The 19,133-nt window shown below is 41.3% G+C and overlaps 1 protein-coding gene across 1 annotated transcript in view; it reads right to left on the bottom strand.

Annotated features, from left to right (window-relative positions):
* The window catches only part of spata6 (spermatogenesis associated 6), a 34,176-nt gene extending 15,226 nt beyond the window's left edge, over positions 1-18,950 (bottom strand). The window contains exons 1-6 of the mRNA XM_055054406.1: positions 18,830-18,950; positions 17,791-17,928; positions 17,044-17,092; positions 16,891-16,932; positions 16,635-16,759; positions 15,400-15,480 (exon numbers count right to left, since the gene is read on the bottom strand). Of these exons, the coding sequence (XP_054910381.1) occupies positions 15,400-15,480; positions 16,635-16,759; positions 16,891-16,932; positions 17,044-17,092; positions 17,791-17,928; positions 18,830-18,895 (501 nt within the window). The 5' untranslated portion in view covers positions 18,896-18,950. The remainder of the gene's footprint in view (positions 1-15,399; positions 15,481-16,634; positions 16,760-16,890; positions 16,933-17,043; positions 17,093-17,790; positions 17,929-18,829) is intronic.
* Positions 18,951-19,133: the final 183 nt, after the last annotated feature.

Here is a 19,133-nt window from a genome sequence, read left to right as displayed (position 1 = left end):
TGAGACATCCTTATGAACAGACTGACCGAGTTTGAAGCCGATCAATCGAAATCCCTAGGAGGAGATAGATCAAATATGAAGGCTGTAAACGGCAAAAATGGGTCAAAACCCAACTTGAATCCAAAATGGCTGACGTCCTGTGGGGTTTTAAAACCATGGCTCCAAGAGACTTTTTTGTACGTCCTGACAAGGTACACATGTGTACAAAGTTTCGTATTTGTAGGTTAAAGCATGGCTTGGGGCTGATCATTTAAAGTTTTCTAGGGGCGCTATAGAGAAATTAGGCCACGCCCACCAAATATTGTGATGGATTCCTGTTGGGGAGTGGATGAGGGTCCATCCTTATGAGTTTGCAGCAGCTGGGCCCGAAAATGTGGAATTGAGAGCCAAACGTATGGCGATGGCGTTACAGGTGACTTCGCCACGCCACCACACGCCCACCTGCTCCATCGAAGCTGGTCGGGGTTAGAATCCTCAATACACCAACATGTTCTCTGTGTCTGGGCACAGTTTCATGTTGATGAGGTCAAAGGGGTCAGATAGCAACAGTTCACAGTAAAACATTACACTTCCTGTTCTCATGGGCGTGGCCTAAGTGATGTCATCATTCGACCATAGGGTATTGTAGAAGACCCGATGATGATCAATCACAGAAACTTTGATGCTTCTGTGAGTTTCTGTGTAAGAGATATAGCAGTTTATTTTTTTATGGCGAGTAGGTGAACTTTGACCCCTGCTAACCCCCCTTCAGCATACTCAAAAACTCACCGTTTAGATAACTTTAGATGGGACATGCCTTATGAACAGACTGACCGAGTTTGAAGTCGATCAATCAAAATCCCTAGGAGGAGATAGATCAAATACAAAGGCTGTAAATGGCAAAAATCGGCAAAAATGGGTCAAAATGGGAACTTCAATCAAAAATGGCTGACTTCCTGTGATACTTGCACTATGACATTAATTGTAAATTTTGAGCGTCTTGGGGAGTTCTACAAGTGTACCAAATTTCATGTGTCTACGATAAAGTAAGTGAATAGCAGAGGGTAAAAAAGGGTGTTTTTCCAATTTCTAGGTGGCGCCGTAGAGACATTTCTGTTGCAATTTTTGCTAAGACTTTAAAATACGTAAATTTTAAACAGGCTTAAGGCCTCCGCCAAGTTTGGTGAGTTTTTGAATATGATAAAGCCCCCAAAAAGCCAATTCATTTGGGTGGAAGAATAATAATAATTAAAGCTGCAAGCAGCCTCGAGCGGCCCTCGCAGCCAAGCGCCGCTCCGGCCTATTGGCCACCGCAGAGTACTAGCAACCGCCGTCCGACGCCAGCCACCACAGAAGCTCTCACGCAGTTTTCAGCACCTCCGCCCGCACTGCGGAAGCTGTTGCTCAGTTTCCATCAACGCTGCCCATGTTCCAACACAGAAGTTGTTGCGCAGTTTCCGCGCCCGTGCACCAGGCGGTACGCATTGATGCGTTCGGGGGCGCTCCTTGACGACGCAAAAAAATGTGGTGCAGATTCATTGGTTTAGTGAGGAAATATAGCTGGCGGATTAATGTAGGGGACACAGTGGAGTCAAAATACATTTCAATGCTGTTGTGCTCTTTAGAGGTCAACAAAGGTCATACGTATCCAATTTGGCGCCAGTCGGATGATCCATGTGTCATTTAGAGCCGATCGTATGTACATGGCGAAGAACTGCATTTCGTCATTTCTACACCACAATGCGGTTCGGTCAGCAGCCAGCATTCATAGAGTTCATCATGTTATCGTTTTTTAGTCAGTATTCACATGATGAAATCTATATAAATTATAGAATAACAGTAAAATATACAGCAGAAAAAACATGTGACTGCCTCTTAAAAGTGGGCGGAGCTACAGTAAGTTCATCAAGTCACCATGGAAATGTGTTCAGGGCTGTTCTCTAGAAAGACAGAGGAAGTGTGATGCAGCTGTGATATTGCATTTGTAAGTCATTTAATGTTGATGTTTCATGGTAAATAATCAAAAGTTTTACACTAAGCCACGCCCACATGCTTGATGTGAACTACAACTGAGATCTAAATGCAGTGCAACTTTATTGTGAAATGAGTCAGGAAAATGGTGAAGGTTAAAATGTACCAGTTTAATAAATCGTACTGTTTAGTAATAAACCAAGGGCAATGCACATTAACTTTCAGCACATTAGAACAACAGCACAGGCTGAATCCCACCCATTAATTAGGTATTAATCACAGGAAGTGCTGCAACTAAATATTACAACCCCATTGGGTCGGTAAAAAGATACTTAGCATTTTCTCAGAGCTCTTTTAAACGACATTTTAAACATCTTCTATACATATAACAAGTCTGAATGTATGAAACTGGATGTATCAAACACACTATTCAGTTTATTGAATTAGTCAAGCGCTTCGTTAGCATTAAAAACGTTGCAGGCCTCAGGCATTGGGTTAGCATCCTCCTCAGAATAACTGTTCCAAACATGACGGCTTCCAGAACCAGCAGGAATAAATTACTCACAGCACCGCGAGTTGCGACTGTTTAAACGAACAGCAATGGGCTCTTTGCACCTGCCGCGCTGACGTTGCAAATGGATACCCGAATGCGGCTCTTTTTTCCGCTTTCCTAACTATTACTGCTATAAAAGACAAAGTCGTACTTAAGACACAAATAAAAACAATACTATGTACTTTGTTTAAGTTTTTATGAATTTCCAAGCGATCCTCAATTAAGAGAGCTTGTAAATATTCGTTGCTACAAGTTAAAGCTACCACTTGAAGCTAACGCCGTACACACCGCCTAAACACCGTCTTAATGAGCCATTCACAACAAGCATGCAAAAGTAATAAAACGAAATAACAGAAACCTTAAGCAACACGGCCATATTTTTCTAAAGTAATTAATCTGAACCTGAACAGTCAGCTGAACTAGAACTCAGATACAAGAGCTGCTCTATTGTTGAGCTCTGAGCTCGTTGTGCTTCGTCAGGATTCTGAAGCAAAAAGTCTGAACTGTATCTGTCCCCCCCACCGCGTTTATTATCGTTAACAATAAACACACGTAATATGCTTGAAGGCACAAACATTGTCCGTTAGAATCGCTGAGAAATGTTTAGATAATTAAATAGCAGATTTTTACAAGAAAATGTCCGAGAATAATGCCTGCTAGCACAAGCTAAAGCTAAAGTTAGCCACAAAGTTTAAAGAAAGTAAAACTCACCTTCATATCTGTGAATGTATAACGAGGCGAACATCTTAAAACCTTTCTTCGGCTTACTTTTGGGGCTTCGGATCGACGTACATTATTAATTGTTACCTTGGAAAAACATTTCAGCCGTTTTTCCCGAACGCGGAAGCTGAGGTGCAGAGAGGCTATAAAACTGTTCCAACTCCGGTCCAACAGAGCGTCTTTCTCACGAGCGTGGTTCGGATTTGCAGCTCCAAAACCCAAGCAAAATGTTGAGCGTAGTCCGGTTCTGTCGCTCCAAATGTACATCCACAGCGGAACACACCGAACCTCGACCATGAACAGCCGCCGGCTGACTGCCAGTACGTACAGTACGTATTAGCAAAGCTACAGTACAGTGCAGTCCATCACAACCAATCAAATTGCTTAAATTTGATTTTACACTTTACTGACCAGTAAGGCAGAGAGGACTGGAATTGATGCATTTACTTACGGTAGTAAATAACAGTTATTAACAAAACGCTACATTTACTCCGTGTTTTAAGCCAACAAAAATTATCTGAGGGCTTACATATAACATTTCAGGTTAAATGTAACAGCTTTCGTTTTGGAAATCTCACGGCAGACGCGCTCGCAATGTTTTCATGGCCATCCGCCGTCGATCTGTTTGTCATTGGTGGAGTAACACTGACCCCTGCTCTTCATCCTGTTTGTCTGCTGTTTCATTCGTGGAGTAAGACTGACCCCTGCTGGCGGAATACTGATATTGTTCGTCATCCTGTTTATCCGCTGTTTCATTCGTGGAGTAAGACTGACCCCAAGTGGCGAATTACTGAAATGGTTTATAAACAGTTTTTGCTGAATTACGTTTTCTTTTATTTCTAGCCAAAATTAATTAATATTTGTACTCTCACCCACAAAATAACTTATATATATATAAAAACTTATAATACTGTATATTTAAATAATTAATACATAACATAACCTGTATTTCATGGGCTGCTGTTTTCTAGGGGGCGCTATAGAAAAATTAGGCCACGCCCTACAAATATTGTGATGGATTTCTGTCGGCGAGTGGATGAGGATCCATCCTTGTGAATTTGGAGCAGCTGGGCCCGAAAATGTGAAATTGAGAGCCAAACGTATGGCAATGGCGTTACAGGTGACTTCGCCACGCCGCCACGCCCACCTGCTCCATCGTAGCTGGTCGGGGTTGGAATCCTCAATACACCAACATGTCTTCTGTGTCTGGGCACAGTTTCATGTTGATGAGGTCAAAGGGGTCAGATAGCGACCATTGACAGTAAAACATGACACTTCCTGTTCTCATGGGGCGTGGCCTAAGTGATGTCATCATTCGACCATAGGGTATTGTAGTAGACCCGATGATGATCAACAACAGTAATTTTGGTACCTGTGTGAGTTTCTGTGTAGGAGATATAACAGTTTATTTTTTTACGGCAAGTAGGTGAACTTTGACCCCTGCTAACCCCCCTTCAGCTTACTCAAAAACTCACCGTTTAGATAACTTTAGATGAGACATGCCTTATGAACAGACTGACCGAGTTTGAAGCCGATCAATCGAAATCCCTAGGAGGAGATAGATCAAATACAAAGGCTGTAAACGGCAAAAATGGGGTCAAAAACCGAACTTGAATCCAAAATGGCCGACTTCTTGTGGGGTTTAGACCATGGCTCCAAGAGACTTTTTTGTACGTCCTGACAAGGTACACATGTGTAGAAAGTTTCGTAATTGTAGGTTAAAGCATGGCTTGGGGCTGATCATTTAAAGTTTTCTAGGGGGCGCTATAGAGAAATTAGGCTACGCCCACCAAATATTGTGATGGATTCCTGTAAGGGAGTGTATTAGGATCCATCCCTATGAGTTTGCAGCAGCTGGGCCTGAAAATGTGGAATTGAGAGCCAAACGTATGGCGATGGCGTTACAGGTCACTTCGCCATGCCACCACGCCCACCTGCTCCATCGAAGCTGGTCGGGGTTGGAATCCTCAATACACCAACATGTTTTCTGTGTCTGGGCACAGTTTCATGTTGATGAGGTCAAAGGGGTCAGATAGCGACAGTTCAAAGTAAACATTACACTTCCTGTTCTCAGGGGGCGTGGCCTAAGTGATGTCATCATTCGACCATAGGGTATTGTAGAAGACCCAATGATGATCAATCACAGAAACTTTGGTGCTTCTGTGAGTTTCTGTGTAGGAGATATAGCAGTTTATTTTTTTACGGCGAGTAGGTGAACTTTGACCCCTGCTAACCCCCCTTCAGCATACTCAAAAACTCACCGTTTAGATAACTTTAGATGGGACATGCCTTATGAACAGACTGACCGAGTTTGAAGTCGATCAATCAAAATCCCTAGGAGGAGATAGATCAAATACAAAGGCTGTAAACGGCAAAAATCGGCAAAAATGGGGTCAAAATGGGAACTTTAATCAAAAATGGTTGACTTCCTGTGATACTTGCACTATGACATTAATTATAAATTTTGAGCGTCTTGGGGAGCTCTACAAGTGTACCAAATTTCATGTCTCTACGATAAATTAAGTGAATAGCAGAGGGTAAAAAAGGGTGTTTTTCCAATTTCTAGGTGGCGCCGTAGAGACATTTCTGTTGCAATTTTTGCGACGACTTTAAAATACGTAAATTTTAAACAGGCTTAAGGCCTCCGCCAAGTTTGGTGAGTTTTTGAATATGATAAAGCCCCCAAAAAGCCAATTCATTTGGGTGGAAGAATAATAATAATAATAATTAAAGCTGCAAGCAGCCTCGAACGGCCCTCGCAGCCAAGCGCCGCTCCGGCCTATTGCCACCGCGGGTACGAGCAACCGCCGCCTCACGCCAGCCACCACAGAAGCTCTCACGCAGTTTTCAGCTCCTCCGCCCGCACCGCGGAAGCTGTTGCTCAGATTCCATCAACGCTGGCCACGTGCTAACACAGAAGTTGTTGCGCAGTTTCCGCGCCCGTCCACCAGGCGGTACGCACAGATGCATTCGGATGCGCTCCTTGACGATGCAAAAAATGTGGTGCAGATTCATTGGTTTAGCGAGGAAATATAGCTGGCGGATTAATGTAGGACGCGCAGTGGAGTCAAAATATATTTCAATGCTGTTGTTCTCTTTAGAGGTCAACAAAGGTCATACGTATCCAATTTGGCGTCAGTCGGATGATCCACGTGTCATTTACAGCCGATCATATGCACATGACGAAGTATTACAGTTCGTCATTTTTCATCATTTTCAGCTGTGTTTCTAAAGAACTCTATTTCATTGTTGGAGTAATACTTACTCAGAGTGGCGAATTACTGAAATGGTTTGTAAGAAGTAAGAAAACGCTACATTTACTGCATGATTTAATTCAACAAAAATTATCTGAGACATTTCTATCCTTTTAGAAATTTCATGGCAACGCTCTCACAAAGTTTTCACGCCCATCCGCCCATGGATCTGTTTTGTCATTGGTGGAGGAACACTGACACCTACTGGCGAAATACTGATATTGTTCTTCATCCTGTTTATCTGCTGTTTCATTTGTGGAGCAATACTGACCCCAAGTGGCGAATTACTGAAATGGTTTATAAACGGCAAAAATGGGATGAAAATCTGAACTTCAATCAAAAATGGCCGACTTCCTCTGGGGTTTAGACCATGGCTCCAAGAGACTTTTTTGTAAGTCCTGACATGGTACACACGTGTACAAAGTTTCGTAATTGTAGGTTAAAGCATGGCTTGGGGCTGATCATTTAAAATTTTCTAGGGGGCGCTATAGAGAAATTAGGCCACACCCTACAAATATTGTGATGGATTCCTGTCGGGGAGTGGATGAAGATCCATCCTTGTGAGTTTGGAGCAGCTGGGCCCAAAAATGTGAATTGAGAGCCAAACGTATGGCGATGGCGTTACAGGTCACTTCGCCACGCCGCCACGCCCACCTGCTCCGTCGTAGCTGGTTGGGGTTGAAATCCTCAATACACCAACATGTCTTCGGTGTCTGGTCACAGTTTCATGTTGATGAGGTCAAAAGGGTCAGATAGCGACCCTTCACAGTAAAACATGACACTTCCTGTTCTCAGGGGGCGTGGCCTAAGTGATGTCATCACTCGACCCATAGGATGTTGTAGGACACCCGATGATGATCAATCACTGAAACTTTGGTGCCTTTGTGAGTTTCTGTGTAGGAGATATAGCAGTTTATTTTTTATGGGGAGTAGGTGAACTTTGACCCCTGCAAACCCCCCTTCAGCATACTCAAAACTCACCGTTTTGATAACTTTAGATGAGACATGCCTTATGAACAGACTGACCGAGTTTGAAGCCGATCAATCGAAATCCCTGGGAGGAGTTCGATCAAATACGAAGGCTGCAAACTGCAAAAATGGGTCAAAATCCGAACTTCAATCCAAAATGGCCGACTTCCTGTGGGTTTAGACCATGGCTCCAAGAGACTTTTTTGTAAGTCCTGACAAGGTACACACGTGTACAAAGTTTCGTAATTGTAGGTTAAAGCATGGCTTGGGGCTGATCATTTAAAGTTTTCTAGGGGGCGCTATAGAGAAATTAGGCCACGCCCACCAAATATTGTGATGGATTCCTGTCCGGGAGTAGATGACTGTCCATCCTTGTGAATTTGGAGCAGCTGCGCCCGAAAATGTGGAATTGAGAGCCAAACGTATGGCGATGGCGTTACAGGTCACTTCGCCACGCCGCCACACCCACCTGCTGCATTGAAGCTGGTCGGGGTTGGAATCCTCAATACACCAACATGTCTTCTGTGTCTGGGCACAGATTCATGTTGATGAGGTCAAAGGGGTCAGATAGCGACCTTTGACAGTAAAACATGACACTTCCTGTTCTCAGGGGGCGTGGCCTACGTGATGTCATCACTTGACAATAGGATATTGTAGGAGACCCGATGATGATCAATCACAGAAACTTTGGTGCCTCTGTGAGTTTTCTGTGTAGGAGATATAGCAGTTTATGTTTTTATGGCGAGTAGGTGAACTTTGACCCCTGCTAACCCCCCTTCAGCATACTCAAAAACTCACCGTTTAGATAACTTTAGATGAGACATGCCTTATGAACAGACTGACCGAGTTTGAAGCCGATCAATCGAAATCCCTAGGAGGAGATAGATCAAATATGAAGGCTGTAAACGGCAAAAATGGGGTCAAAAACCGAACTTGAATCCAAAATGGCTGACTTCCTGTGGGGTTTAGACCATGGCTCCAAGAGACTTTTTTGTACGTCCTGACAAGGTACACATGTGTACAAAGTTTCGTATTTGTAGGTTAAAGCATGGCTTGGGGCTGATCATTTAAAGTTTTCTAGGGGCGCTATAGAGAAATTAGGCTACGCCCACCAAATATTGTGATGGATTCCTGTTGGGGAGTGGATGAGTCCATCCTTATGAGTTTGCAGCAGCTGGGCCTGAAAATGTGGAATTGAGAGCCAAACGTATGGCGATGGCGTTACAGGTGACTTCGCCACGCCACCACGCCCACCTGCTCCATCGAAGCTGGTCGGGTTAGAATCCTCAATACACAACATGTTCTCTGTGTCTGGGCACAGTTTCATGTTGATGAGGTCAAAGGGGTCAGATAGCGAACGTTCACAGTAAAACATTACACTTCCTGTTCTCAGGGGGCGTGGCCTAAGTGATGTCATCATTCGACCATAGGGTATTGTAGAAGACCCGATGATGATCAATCACAGAAACTTTGATGCTTCTGTGAGTTTCTGTGTAAGAGATATAGCAGTTTATTTTTTTATGGCGAGTAGGTGAACTTTGACCCCTGCTAACCCCCCTTCAGCATACTCAAAAACTCACCGTTTAGATAACTTTAGATGGGACATGCCTTATGAACAGACTGACCGAGTTTGAAGTCGATCAATCAAAATCCCTAGGAGGAGATAGATCAAATACAAAGGCTGTAAAAGGCAAAAATCGGCAAAAATGGGGTCAAAATGGGAACTTCAATCAAAAATGGCTGACTTCCTGTGATACTTGCACTATGACATTAATTGTAAATTTTGAGCGTCTTGGGGAGTTCTACAAGTGTACCAAATTTCATGTGTCTATGATAAAGTAAGTGAATAGCAGAGGGTAAAAAAGGGTGTTTTTCCAATTTCTAGGTGGCGCCGTAGAGACATTTCTGTTGCAATTTTTGCTACGACTTTAAAATACGTAAATTTTAAACAGGCTTAAGGCCTCCGCCAAGTTTGGTGAGTTTTTGAATATGATAAAGCCCCCAAAAAGCCAATTCATTTGGGTGGAAGAAAATAATAATAATTAAAGCTGCAAGCAGCCTCGAACGGCCCTCGCAGCCAAGCGCCGCTCCGGCCTATTGCCACCGCGGGGTACGAGCAACCGCCGCCTCACGCCAGCCACCACAGAAGTTCTCACGCAGTTTTCAGCGCCTCCGCCCGCACCGCGGAAGCAGTTGCTCAGTTTCCATCAACGCTGCGCACGTGCTAAGACAGAAGTTGTTGCGCAGTTTCCGCGCCCGTCCACCAGGCGGTACGCATCTATGCGTTCGGCGGCTATCCTTCAAGATGCAAAAAAATGTGGTATAGATTCATTGGTTTAGCGAGGAAATACAGCTGGCGGATTAATGTAGGGGCGCAGTGGAGTCAAAATACATTTCAATGCTGTTTTGCTCTTTAGAGGTCAACAAAGGTCATACGTTTTCAATTTAGCGCCAGTCCGATGATCCACGTGTCATTTAGAGCCGTTCATATGCACGTGGCGAAGTAATGCATTTCGTCATTTCTACACCCCAATGCGGTTCGGTCAGCAGCCAGCATTCATAGAGTTCATTATGTTATCATTTTTAGTCAGTATTCACATGATGAAACCCATATAAATTATAGAATAACAGTAAAACATACAGCAGAAAAAACATGTGACTGCCTCTTAAAAGTGGGCGGGGCTACAGTGAGGTCATCAAAGTGACCATGAAATGTGTTCAGGGCTGTTCTCTAGAAAGACAGAGGAAGTGTGATGATGCAGCTGTGATCTTGCATTTGGAAGTCATTTAATGTTGATCTTTCATGGTAAATAGTGAAAGTTTTTACACTAAGCCACACCCCACATGCTTGATGTTAACTACAACTGAGATCTAAATGCAGTGCAACTTTAACGTTATCGTGAAATGAGTCAGGAAAATGGTGAAGGTTAAGATGTATCAGTTTAATAAACCGCACTGTTCAGTAATAAACCAAGGGCAATGCACATTAAGAGAGCACAGTTAACTTTCAGCACATTAGAACAATAGCACAGGCTGAATCCCATCCATTAATTAGGTATTAATCACAGGAAGTGCTGCAACTAAATATTACAACCCCAATGTATCGCTAAAAAGATACTTAGCATTTTTTCAGAGCTCTTTCAAACGACACATTTTAAACATCTTCTATACATAATAACAAACAACTCTCAATGTATGAAACTGGATGTATCACACACACTATTCAGTTTATTGAATTAGTAAAGCGCTTCGTTACCATTAAAAACGTTGCAGGCCTCAGGCATTGGGTTAGCATCCTCCTCAGAATAACTGTTCCAAACATGACGGCTTCCAGAACCAGCAGGAAGGAATAAATTACTCACCACACCGCGAGTTACGACTGTTTAAACGAACAGCAATGGGCTCTTTGCACCTGCCGCGCTGACGTCACAACTGTATACCCGAATGCGGCTCTTTTTTTCCGCTTTCAGTAACTATTACTGCTATAAAAGACAAAGTCGTACTTAAGACACAAATAAAACAATACTATGTACTTTGTTTAAGTTTTCATGGATTTCCAAGCCATCCTCAATTAAGACAGCTTGTAAATATTCGTTGCTACAAGTTAAGCTACCACTTGAAGCTAACGCCGTACACACCGCTCTAAACACCGTCTTAATGAGCCATTCACAACAAGCATGCAAAAGTAATAAAACGAAATAACACAGAAATCTTAAGCAACACGGCCATATTTTTCTAAAAGTAATAACTCTGAATCTGAACAGTCAGCTGAACTAGAACTCCGATACCAGAGTAAGCTCTGTGCTCGTTTTTCTTCGTCATACTTCAAGCAAAAGTCTGAACTGTAATCTGCTCCCCCCTCCCCCTCCCCGCTGCTTTATTGTCGTTAACAATAAACACACGTAATATGCTTGAAAATAAGGCACAAACAGTGTCCGTTAGAATGGCTGAGAAATCTTTAGATAATTAAATAGCAGATTTTTACTAGAAAGCTAGCAGGCTTGTGCTAGCAGTTTAAAGAAAAATAAAACTCACCTTCATATCTGTGAATGTATAACGAGGAGAACATCTTAAAACCTTTCTTTGCCTTACTTGTTGGGGTTTCGGATCGATGTACATTATTAATTGTTACCTTGGAAAAACATTTCAGCCGTGTTTCCCGAACGTGTAAGCTGAGATGCAAAGAGCCCATTAAACTTCTCCAACTCCGGTCCAACAGAGCCTTCTTGCTCCAAAGCGTGGTTCGTATTTGCAACTCCAAAATCCAAGCAAAATGTTGAGCGTAGTCCAGTTCTGTGGCTCCAAAAAGCAAGCAAAATGTTCAGGAAAACTTTGCAGCTCCAGCTGTCGCCGGCTGACTGTTATTACGTAGCGTCGATCTGTTTTCTCATTGATGGAGTACCACTGCCTCCTGCTGTCGCAATACTGGTATTGCACTAGCAGTACCAGTATTTCTCCACAAGGTGCCAGTGGTACTCCATCAACACTGACCCCAGTGTGTTCTTACTTCGCTGTGTCATAAGTTTTGCTGAATGACTTTGTTTGTATTATTTCTAGCAAAAATGAATGAATGTTTGTACTTTAACCCACAAAATAAACTTATATATATATATAAAAGTTATAATAATGTATATTTAAATAATTAATAACAACATAACCTATGGGCTGCTGTTTTCTAGGGGGCGCTATAGAGAAATTAGGCCACGCCCTACAAATATTGTGATGGATTCCAGTCGGGGAGTGGATAAATATTCATCCTTGTGAGTTTGCAGCAGCTGAGCCCGAAAATGTGGTATTGAGAGCCAAACGTATGGCGATGGCGTTACAGGTAACTTCGCCACGCCGCCATGCCCACCTGCTCTATCGTAGCTGGTCGGGGTTGGAATCCTCAATACACCAACATGTGTTCTGTGTCTTGGCACAGTTTCATGTTGATGAGGTCAAAGGGGTCGGATAGCGAACGTTCACAGTAAAACATTACACTTCCTGTTCTCAGGGGGCGTGGCCTAAGTGATGTCATCATTCGACCATAGGGTATTGTAGAAGACCCGATGATGATCAATCACAGAAACTTTGATGCTTCTGTGAGTTTCTGTGTAAGAGATATAGCAGTTTATTTTTTTATGGCGAGTAGGTGAACTTTGACCCCTGCTAACCCCCTTCAGCATACTCAAAAACTCACCGTTTAGATAACTTTAGATGGGACATGCCTTATGAACAGACTGACCGAGTTTGAAGTCGATCAATCAAAATCCCTAGGAGGAGATAGATCAAATACAAAGGCTGTAAACGGCAAAAATCGGCAAAAATGGGGTCAAAATGGGAACTTCAATCAAAAATGGCTGACTTCCTGTGATACTTGCACTATGACATTAATTGTAAATTTTGAGCGTCTTGGGGAGCTCTACAAGTGTACCAAATTTCATGTGTCTACGATAAAATAATTGAATAGCAGAGGGTAAAAAAGGGTGTTTTTCCAATTTCTAGGTGGCGCCGTAGAGACATTTCTGTTGCAATTTTTGCTACGACTTTAAAATACGTAAATTTTAAACAGGCTTAAGGCCTCCGCCAAGTTTGGTGAGTTTTTGAATATGATAAAGCCCCCAAAAAGCCATTCATTTGGGTGGAAGAATAATAATAATAAACAGTAGGAAAACAATAGGCCTTCGCAGCGCTTAGCTGCTCGGGCCTAATAATAATAATAAACAATAGGAAAACAATAGGCCTTCGCAGCGCTTAGCTGCTCGGGCCTAATAAACAATAGGAAAACAATAGGCCTTCGCAGCGCTTAGCTGCTCGGGCCTAATAATGTGCCGTTGCGCTAGGAAAGACTGGTTTACTAACTCATTTTTCTTCTTCCTCTACTTAAAGATCATCATATCATCTTGGACTGAAAGTTTAAAGCTCACTAGACAGTGTAAGGGCACCCCAAGAGGTTAAAAATTAGCTGAATTCATCAAAAAATAGGTCAAGTGGCCCTTGCTTTGGAGCCATAGCAAGCATTTGACATTTTGACACGGTGAAAATTCATCAGAATAAACAGAATCTCTACAAAGTAATAAATATTTTCATTGTCATCACAAATTTCTTCCTCTCTGCAAATATTTATGCAAGGCATGTCTCTTAATGTCATTGTAATGCAAGGCGGATACATTTTCCCTAGACCAAATAATGTACTCAAAGACATTTTTCTTTTACATTTCAGTGTAACAATATGCTGTTGCTATAAAAGGTACATTTATTTTAAGTTAATTTCATGGAGGAAAGCAGATGCGTAAAATGCCTGAAAAGGACACACATGTCCGTGATGAATTTGTTATTTCACTGAAATCTGCTTAGTGGATTGCGATTTTATTGAGTTTGTACTCAAATTACAAATGTGCACATTATGGTGGTTGAAACCTCTTTTGGGGGATTCTTTTAACATAACATTTTGGGAAAAGTTCGCCTGCTTTATTCATATATACTCAGCAACAATTGAACACAAAAATGTGATTCTCATACAACTTGATTATAGCAAATTAGTGGTAATTCAGCTTCCGTGGAGAAAAAAAACAGACTATAAGCCATTCATACAAAAGTATCACATCAAAAGATGGCACTGTTATTTTGAAGTTAAAACGATTGTGTTCATACTGATGGGTACCGAGGTTTTGTGGGAGACGCCTTCCTCCTGAAGCTGTGTTAGTAAACAACATGGCTTGTCAGCAGGGGAGACGTGTAGTCAGAAAAATGCCTATGCTGAAAAGCCATTAGGAGAGAAAATGGAGAAATCCTACTGTCTGACAGTCACAGCGGTGCTGTGATCCAGGCATCCCCCTGAGGGGCCGCTGCACAACACTGTGACAATCTGCTTCGCTGTCACTGACATCCCATTCAAACTAATAGCTTAGCTTAGGTGACTACACCTGGGAGATCCGTGGGAGTCTGTTTGGCACAACATGCCAACCACTGTGTGAAAGTTCATATGCTCCAAAGAGATTGTGACAAATTTACATTCATGCTGATTTTAACTCTTCTTAGGTCCCTTTGAGTGAGATCAATTGTGCTCAAACAGAACATGACTGATGTAAAACAAACTGTACAACGAATTCTCATTAATATTCGTTACTTCATCCATTACTATTCTGATGGATAGATTCTCTGCTGGGTTAAGACAAATTTGCTTGCCAGTCAAGCACCAAAAGTACCGACTGTTTGGAGAGGTGCCAAGTTCTGTGAGAAAGTGGAGATATAATCTCTGTAAAAGGTTTACAAGGGAGAAAAGTTTTAAAAGTGCTCTGAAATTTTCTGCCACCCATCCTCTCTGAACAGCAGAAGAGCACATGGCTCCCTAAATCATCACAGACAAGAAATCTGAAAACAGGCCTCAACTTTGATTCTGTGAGTTTTAGATATGCATAAATGACATAGACCTCTAAACTAGTATTGTGCAATTTTAAAATAATCTGAGAAAAAAAAACATTTTAGCTGTAAACCATCACCAAAATAAATTGATTATCAAGTTATGCTCTTATTGTTGAAGTTTATTTTATTGATGTGCACCAGAAAAATGAAGGAGAGGGATAAAAATCATAACAGAAAAAGAATATGATAAAGGATAACATGATTATCTGGACATGAAGACCTCCGAAATGAAAGTGGAAAGTGATATTGTGTGAAAACTTCGGAACATGAGAGAGAAGCCTCCGTATCAGCACCACTGATCTGCTTCCCCATAATTACATTCACGAAGAGGGAACAAACACCCTCGAAATGCTGCTCGTATGGACAGTCGTCATAGCAACAACAGAGGCTGGGCATGTTTAGTAAAAACAGACAAATGCGATGGCGAGCGACACCGCTCATTATGGTCTTCTATAGATCAATCTTTAGCGCTCAGGACATGTGGGATCATATATTTGTGCCAGGAGCAAACAAACACACAAAGATGTGTCAAACAGAAACACTTACAGGTGAAGGAACCCAGCTGTCTCTCCAATCACTCTCATCTATGACTGACGTTGTGGCAAACTCCACTTTCGGGGAGATTCCCTGGCAAGAGACAGACAACAGAAAAACAACACCTTTAAGAGCGAGAGGAAGACAAAAGGACACATAAAAGCTCCGCAAGGGACACCAATTTACGAGCACAAATCTTCACTCTGTTCCTGAGTCAAGGAAAACAACAAACAGCAGAAACACAGAAAGGCTCCAGTGATGTTTAAATAATATGCCACTTTTTGGAGAGACATCTAAATTGCTACGTAGGCCTCAAACACAAACACATAAAAGCACTGGCGAGGGGAGCAGTGTTTAAAGACATTTAAATATGCCAGTTGGTGCCTTGGAGGACAAGGGGAATGATGGGAAAACAAACAGCAGTCAGGGAAAGATGAAGGGATGAAAGCAGGAGGTGCAAGGAAGGGAAAAACATGAAATAAATGCAAGTTTTAAACTTTTTTTTTGATAAACTGCTTTTCAAGAAAACCTTATCTTTTCTAAATGAAACACTTTATCAAAGACAAAGCTTTTGATTTTAACTGCCTGTTCCAATCATAGCTGAACAGATGTCAGAGCCACTGAGAAAATAAGTAAATATTCTTTCACATATAAATGTCTGATGGTTGTTGATGTCATGGAGATTTAAATAAGGTGCAAATCAAATGACTTTTTCCTTGCTCAGCTGGTGTAAAGGTGTGCTGGTGTAAAAACAAAATCTTGCAGCCATGTAGTTAGACTTACAAAAACGCATCTGTTCATTTTTCACGTGACCCTGTTCTAAATACTTTTTATTGCAAACGAGAAGCAACAGAAAGAAAAAAAAGAACACATTTTGGTAACACTTTATTTGCGGTCAGCATTTAGGATGCAGAAAAAAACCCACAAAGAGGGACAAGATGTCAAAGAAGACCGCTGTAAACTAATACATAGAATGTGAGGTTTTCTTGGAGAGATGTTTTTCTTTTTTTAAATTGTATTCCTCAGAAAGATTTCAATAATTTTAAAGAAGTTTACATGCATATGGAGCTCTTACTCAATCCATCTGATCGCAAGAAAGAAGAAATACAGTTCCTTGATAATAAAAGATACTGCTTCCAATACTATATAAAACATGTTTTATATAAACACAGTTATAAACTGCATAAAGTCTGACCTATACAAACCCATAAAAAACATTACACAAATGAAAAAAAAGACCAACTCACAGGAAACAAGGAGGTTCTTCTCATCATCATTTCTCGTTTTGCAGGTCCTTCACTGGGAACTAGGCTGGGATCTGGATACAGGAAATCTCTGCTGCATTCTTCCATCGTGGCAAGAATATCCCCCTCTAAAAGCAATGCACGGTAACAGAAACACATACTGTTACATTAAATTCACATTAAAAAGCCCTTTTTCACAGTGCAATGACTTGATAGAGTCGAGCTTAGCCTGCCCATATGGCATCATCAGAAAGCATACCTGGAGGGACCAACTGAATCAGCTCAAAAAGTGTGGTGTCAGCTGAGGAGGGGGAAAGCATAAACAGTCTGTAATGATTGCTATCTCAGCTAATAACAAAGTACAAAATCTAGGACTAGGAGATGAGCAAGCAGATCCCAGATGTCCATTTACCTTCGAGGAGGTCAGCTACATCAGCAGGGTCAAAAATGCCAGAGAAAGTCTGGTAAAACAGAGAGAGAGCAAACAAAACAAATCAATAATCAAAAGAAGATCAGGCTGATAGGCCAGAATTTACCTCTGCCACTGTCATCAGTGTGAACAGACTAACTTATCAGCAGATATAATTTCAGTCAAACTGAAATGATGCTGGTCAAGAATCTATTTGAATAAACTTTAATGTCACACCTGAAAACTACAACGTACATAATGGGAAATTTAAGTGACTGACCAAAATAAACCAGTTCATTATTTTGGAGGGGAAAGAAGGAGTATCCATGGTATAACATGTTTTATATAAATTGAGTCATCATAATCTATGCCACACTTTTCAGATTTTTATCTGAAGGAAACAAAACAAAACAAAAAAAAACAACAACTTGAAAATCTTTCTGCTTCATAATTATGAACTACTTTGTCTTGGTCACATGAAATTACAATAATATACTTTGAAGTTTATGGTGATGTGCAAAATTGTGAAAAGTTTGAGAAGTCTGAATAAAAGGCTGAGAAAGGTTTCAGAGAGAAAAACAAAGGTTTAAAGGAGGGATGGACAGTTGTTCATAATGACCCAATGCAGATAAAAGTCAATACACGACTAAGTTCTCCAGCAGTTATAACATAAGCCACTCGTTCTAATAATAAACAGCTGTGGACAGATGGAAACAGAGTGTAGCAAACAGTTTGCTGTTTTATTCTCACCTTGGCAAAAACCATCCTGTGATTGAACACTAGAGGGAAAACAGGAGACAAACATGGAGTCTTCCTGTACTGGCCCATAATGCGCACACTGATGTAGATGCCATACATTTTTTTAAGGAGGAGTCCTGGGCATGTAACCTGCAAGCAAACAGTATATAATGTCAATAATCCCACACATTAGTTCAATAAGGCAACAATTCATACATTTGCAGTCACAGTTTTGCATTTAGATTACCTCTGGCATTATTAGAAATATAATTGACAGTATAAGAAATTGCTTATGTTTTTGATTTAACTTTCAAAATACCTTTTTTTAAATTTGCAACTTAAGTGAATGTGTATTGGCAGGTGGCAGGTATCTGATCCCAACTGGCATAAGTCAAAGGCAAATATGTCCACAAAGGAAAGACATATTTGGTATTACTGAAGTAAATAACCTGTAAACCCAGTCGGTAATTTTTATTTGCTTTCCTACACATTCATCAATGCACAATTTAGTCTGCACTTGCAGTCAAAAGTTGCAAGTGTATATATAATAGTATAAACAAAACAATTCAATGCAGTTGTCACAAATATTTTTACAGGATCCTGCAAAACATTAGGCTGCAAAGAGGACGGAGGAATAAAAAGGCGGAAGAATAAATGGAACAAATTTTCAGACCAATACTGTAAAAACCACTTAGAATGGATAGCTGGACTTAAAAAATTTAAATAATATACAAGTGATCTAATTACAAAGCACCATTGTGGACTGTAAAAAAAAATCACAGAAATCTCTCACATACACACACAAACTTTTATGAAGCATTCATTTCTGGGTTTTTATAAACTCTTCCATGTCATGTCTTAAAATATTTCTACTACACAGTTGAATTTTGTGAAACATGAATATGAATATAAAAGCGTGTCTCCTGCTTAGCTCCATCAAAGTTGCTGAGGAAAACAGGGCGTAAAACTTGCTAGCTAGCTGACGTTCCTAAACCTCTAGCAACAGGTCCGCTTCCGGGGTTTCGTGACGACGCGTACAGGTCACACTTACTCTCTCAATGTCCAGATACACTGTACATCTGAGGGAATTGTTGTGTTTCTTGTGAGACTTGACCATCTTCTCCGTTGCTACCAATCATCTGGCCCCTCCAAAGTTCGTTGTCATAACAGCAACAGCCGCGGAGCGGATGTGGGATCACATGACCTCAAAGTAGCAAATCAGAACACTTTGTCGCTTTCTCAACCAATCACCGAGCGTGTCTCCCGGAAGAACAGCTGGGATTGACACCGAATATCCTAATAATCAGTCATCTCTATGCGTCTTCACCAACAATAGGTAAAACTCAACCTGATAC

Source organism: Poeciliopsis prolifica, unplaced genomic scaffold (assembly GCF_027474105.1).
Source record: "Poeciliopsis prolifica strain line A6 unplaced genomic scaffold, Auburn_PproV2 SCAFFOLD002, whole genome shotgun sequence".
NCBI classification, from domain to species: Eukaryota; Metazoa; Chordata; class Actinopteri; order Cyprinodontiformes; family Poeciliidae; genus Poeciliopsis; species Poeciliopsis prolifica.
Note: the sequence above shows the minus strand (reverse complement) of the source record. Positions and strands in the feature narration are given on the sequence as shown.